Here is a 5506-nt window from a genome sequence, read left to right on the forward strand (position 1 = left end):
CTAGATTTTCTATGATGCGATTATCCCTACTTTTAGGATCTCATTGGATAACTCATCTGAAGGATCTCTATACATGAAAAAGACCACTGATGAAGCTTTGGAGTTAATAGAGATGGTGGCTAACAATCAATATCTATGTTCCTCTGAGAGAACCATGAGGAAGGGAGTGATGGAGTTGGATGCATTAGATACTCTTCTAGCATAGAATAAAGCCATGTCCCAATAAATCAATGCTATTATTACCTAACAACTTGGGAACATGCAAGTCTCTGCAGTAAATACACAAGATGCTTCTTACAACATGAGTGGAGGAATTTCTCATGGTGAAGGATATGATTTTGGCCAATCCTCTCTGAAGTAAGTGAATTATATGGAAAATTTTTCTGGGCCACCCAATAATGACCCTTTCTCTAAGACCTACAACCCTGGATGGAGAAATCACCCGAAATTTGGGTGGAAAAATCAAGGTCAAAGGCAAAATAACTTCAACAACCCTCACCAAAACAATTTCAACAACCATTACCAACCACCACAACCAGCCAAAATCCTTAAAAGCCATCCCTCACGGAGATTGCCTTAGAAACACTCTTATAACACACCTCCACTTTCATCCAAACTACTCAAAATTTTATGCATGAAACCAAGGACTCTATTCAAAACCTGAAAGTCCAAATGGGTCAATTGGCCCAGCCAATTGCTGAGAAATCAACTAATATATTTCACAGTGACACAATTCTAAACCCAAGAGAGGAATGCAAGGCTATAAGTTTGAGAAGTAGCAAAGTGGAGGGAAAGGAGACCACAAGCAATGACAAGTAAAAGAAAGAGGCAATGAAGAATGACATTCCTCAAGGAGAACATGTGCCTAACAATTCCCTTGCACATTCACCTCACGCTTCTAAAGAGCACAATTTGAGAAGGTCAAGGCCCTAGAGTACAAGCCTCGTATTCACTATCCTCAAAGGATACAAAAGGAAACTAAGGACAAGCAATTCTCTAAGTTCTTGGAAGTCTTTATAAAGCATCAAATTAACATTCTTTTTGCTCAGGCCTTAGAGCAAATGCCTCTTTATGCCAAGTTTATGAAAGATTTGTTGGCAAAGAAGAGGAATTGGAAGAAATATGAAATAGTCGTACTTACCAAGGAGTGTATTGCTATAATTCAAAAGAATTTTCCTAAAAATTTGAAAGATCCAGGGAGTTTTTTTATCCCTTGCACCATTGGTGAGGTTACCATTGAAAGAGCTCTATGTGATCTTGTGACTAACATCAATCTAATGCCCCTGTCTTTGATGAGAAAGCTTCAAATTGATGAGGTAGAACCCACTAAAATTTCTCTACAACTCGCTGATCGATCTATTAAGTTTCCGCTTGGTGTTGTTGAGAACTTGCTACTTAAGGTGGGAACCTTTATATTTCCTGCAAATTTTGTTATCTTGGACATGGAGGAAGACATTAATGCTTCCATTATTTTAGGAAGACCTTTCCTTGCTACTAGAAGTGCCTTAATTGATGTGCAAAAAAGATAATTAGCATTGAGAGTTAATGATGAACAAATTATCCTCAATGTATTCAAGGCTATGCAACATCCTAGTGATTCGGAAGATTGTATAAAAATTGATTTGATAGATCCTTTGGTGCAAGAAGCACTAGAAGAGAAGGTACTCAATGATTCACTAGAGCCTCCTGTTGAGGATGGTATAGCTGAAATTGATGATTGCCCACTACCCAAAGAAGTCATACATGTTCCTAATAAGGAGGAGGGGACACCCAAGCTTGATTTAAAGTCCCAACCTCCTTTTCTAAAATATGCTTTTCTTGGAGAAAAGGACTCTTATCCAGTGAAAATAAGCTCCTTTTTGAGTACTTGTGAAGAGGAACTGCTCAAGATATTGAAGGACCACAAATCAGCCCCTGCTTGGACCATTGGTAACCTTAAAGAAATAAGCCCAGCCATGTATATGCACAACATCTAGCTTGAAGAAAACTCTAAACTAGTTATGCAAGCACAAAGGAGGCTTAATCGGGTAATGAAAGAGGTGGTTCAAAGAGAGGTTATGAAACTGTGGGAAGCCGACATTATCTATCCAATCTCTGATAGCCCTTTGGTAAGCCCAGTATAACTATTCCCAAGAAAGAAGAAGTCACAGTGGTGGCCAATGAGAAGAATGAACTCATCCCTACAAAAACCGTAACCGGTTGGAGGATGTATATTGATTATAGGAGGCTCAACACTGCCACAAGAAAAGACCACTTCCCACTTTTCTTTATTGATCAAATGCTTGAAAGATTGGCTGGGAATGCGTTCTATTGTTTCTTAGATGGCTATTCTGGCTACATTCAAATTGTAGTGGACCCTCGAGACCAAGAGAAGATGGCGTTTACTTGCCCATTTGGGGTATTTGCTTATCATCGAATGTCGTTTGGATTATGCAATGCTCCGCCTACTTTTCAATGGTGTATGCTTTTAATTTTCTCTGATATGGTTAAAAAATTTATTGAGGTTTTTATAGATGCTTTCTCTATTTTTGGTGACTCTTTGAGCCTTGCTTGCAACATCTAGCCTTGGTCTTGAGAAGATGCTAAGAGGCGAACCTTGTTTTAAATTAGAAAAAATGTCATTTCATAGTAAATGATGGTATAGTTCTTGGGCAACATATCTCAAACAAAGGTATAGAAGTTGACAAGGCTAAGGTGGAGGTAAGTGAGAAACTACCACCTCCTGTGAATGTGAAGGGAATAAGGAGTTTCCTAGGACATGCCGGCTTCTATAGAAGATTTATTAAAGATTTTTCTAAAATAGCTAAACCATTAAGTAACCTTTTGGTTGCTGATGTATCATTTAACTTTGATAATGAATGCTTGCATGCCTTTGAAACTCTCAAAGCTAAGCTTGTCTCTGCACCCATTATTTCTCCTCCAAATTGGACTTCACCATTTGAATTAATGTGTGACACAAGTGATTTTGTAATAGGAGCTGTTTTGGGGCAAAGACAAGATAAGCTTCTGCATGTCATATACTATGCAAGCAAGATTCTTAATGACGCTAAAAGGAACTATACTACGACAGAGATAGAGATATTAGCTGTGGTCTTTGCATTTAATAAATTTAGATCCTATTTAATTAGTTCAAAGGTTATTTTTTATATTGATCACTCTGTTCTTAAGTACCTTTTGACTAAGTAGGATTCTAAACCAATATTGATTAGGTAGGTGCTTGTCCTTCAAGAGTTTAATATTGAAATTCGGGACCGGAAAGGTTCCGAAAATCATGTGGCAGGTCATATTTCTAGACTTGAACTATTAGAAACTCAATCTCACCCACCTCCCTTGTATGAAAAGTTTCCTGAGGAGCAACTCTTTGTAATTTGCAAGGCACCTTGGTTTGCAAACATGGCCAATTATAAAGTTGGAAGGATAGTTCTAAAGGAGTTTACCAAGCAACAAATCAAGAAGCCACATCATGATGTTAGATACTTCTTTTGGGATGATCCTTACTTGTTTAAGAGATGCTTGGATGGCATAATCCGGAGAAAAGACTGCAACAAAGGTCCTTCAATGTAGGTTTTATTGGCCCACACTTTTCAAAAATACATGTGAATTTGTGAAGAATTATGACCAATGCCAATGAGTTGGGAGCTTGCCAAAGAAGAATGAAATGCCACAAAATTCTATCTTGGAAGTGGAGTTGTTTGATGTGTGGGGAATAGATTTCATGGGACCATTCCCTTCTTCATACTCCAACAACTATATTTTGGTGGCTGTTGTCTGTTGATTATGTTTCTAAATGGGTAGAGGCAGTACTTTTGCCTACAAATGATGCTAAAGTGGTGCTTAGATTTCTCAAGAAGTAGGTTTGGTGTCCCAAGAACCTTAATTAGTGATGATAGCAGTCACTTTTGTAACAAGCAATTGGACACACTACTCCAAAGATATGGAGTTAAACACAAAGTGGCAACCCCGTACCACCCTCAAAACTGTGACCAAGTGGAGATTTCTAATAGAGAACTAAAGCAAATCCTAGAGAAGACTGTTAGAGCCTCCAAAAAAGATTGGTCAAGGAAGATTGATGATGCTCTCTGGGCCTACCGAACAGCCTTCAAGACGCCAATAAGAATGTCACCATACCAACTTGTTTATGGCAAAGTTTGTCACTCACCAGTTGAGTTAGAGCATAGAGCATATTGGGCAACAAAATTTCTAAACTCTGATGCCAAGACTATGGGAGAAAAGAGATTACTCTAATTCAATGAAGTTGATGAGTTTAGGGTGAAAGCTTATGAGAATGTCAAGCTCTACAAGAAGAAAACCAAGATGTGGCAAGAACCTTTGAACCTGGACAATTGGTACTACTCTTCAATTAAAGGATGAAACACTTCCTAGGAAAGTTGAAGCCTAGGTGGTTTGGGCCCTTCACCATCACCAAGGTCTCACCATATGGTCATGTGGAGATTATGTAAGAAAATTCAGGAAGAAAGTTCACTATAAATGGCCAGAGGCTCAAGCACTACCTTAGCGGCCACATAGATCATCAAAAAACCACTCAAATCCTCACTTGAAGAGGATGCACCTTCAAGCTAGTGACGTTAAAGAAGCGCTTAATGGGATGCAACCCATTAGTTGGTAATTTTTTATTCCTAGCTCTTTTCTTTTAGCATTTTATTACTTTTAGTTTATGTGCCTTGCATGGAATAATATTGGTGCTATCACACCTAGATGAAGTTCCACCTTCATGGGTACTTGGCCCAACTTTAGAGTGAATGTGTCACACTAAGTTTGGTCTCACCATACTATGTTTGGTGTTGACACATTCCCTTTATGAAGGAACTTTCATCATTTGCACCACAACTTCTTATGTGCATAACAATATGTAAGTCCTTGTAGGTAGTATTTATTGCTTTATATGCATATAATCTTATCTTCCAAGTTTATTTAACTAAGTGTTTTGTATATGAATTGGTGTAATAGTTTATTTAACTAACTGCAGATGCTGTTAGGATCTGACCTTCGTGCACTCGAAAGCGCTTTTCTAGAGCTACATAAGTCCAAATGGTGCGATATCAATGGCTATGGAAAGATAGCATTCAGGGCTTTCCAGAAATATATAATAGTTCATACTTTGCTTCGGAAATGAAGGCCCAAAACCGGCATTCAATGCCAGCCACCAGCCCTATTCCTGGCGTCCAGCGCCCACAGGGGAGCAGCTGGCGTCCAACGCCCAAAAGGGGGTCCCTAGCTAGCGTTCAACGCCCCTAAGGGACCCTAGCTCGTGGAGACACTCAAAGCTCAGCCCAAACACTCAACAAGTAGGCCCTAGAAGTGGATTTTTGCACTCCTAAGTCTTCTCTATCATATTTCTGTAATCCTTAGTTAGCTGATTAGTATATATATATATACAAGAGTTCACTCTTGTTAGAGGAGTCTTGCCCATTCGAACCTTTCATTGTATTTTTCTATTAGCATGAGTCACTAACTCCTAAGGTTAAGGTAAGGAGCTCTGCTAAGT

General features: G+C 38.8%; 1 protein-coding gene across 1 annotated transcript; it reads left to right on the plus strand.

The window, feature by feature from the left end:
- Positions 1062–1976, plus strand: LOC107620772. The gene is made up of 2 exons (XM_016322898.1): positions 1062–1514; positions 1578–1976. The coding sequence occupies exons 1-2, from the start codon at positions 1062–1064 to the stop codon at positions 1974–1976; spliced, it is 852 nt and encodes a 283-aa protein (XP_016178384.1).

The sequence above is a fragment of the Arachis ipaensis genome, chromosome B10 (genome assembly GCF_000816755.2).
Source record: "Arachis ipaensis cultivar K30076 chromosome B10, Araip1.1, whole genome shotgun sequence".
In the NCBI taxonomy this organism is placed as follows: Eukaryota; Viridiplantae; Streptophyta; class Magnoliopsida; order Fabales; family Fabaceae; genus Arachis; species Arachis ipaensis.

Excerpts from the sequence above, each read along its gene's own strand:
- LOC107620772 (XM_016322898.1), top strand. The coding sequence starts at position 1,062 with ATGCCTCTTTATGCCAAGTTTATGAAAGATTTGTTGGCAAAGAAGAGG. Across the intron at positions 1,515-1,577 it reads CTAGAAGTGCCTTAATTGAT|GCTATGCAACATCCTAGTGA; the intron begins GTGCAAAAAAGA and ends AATGTATTCAAG.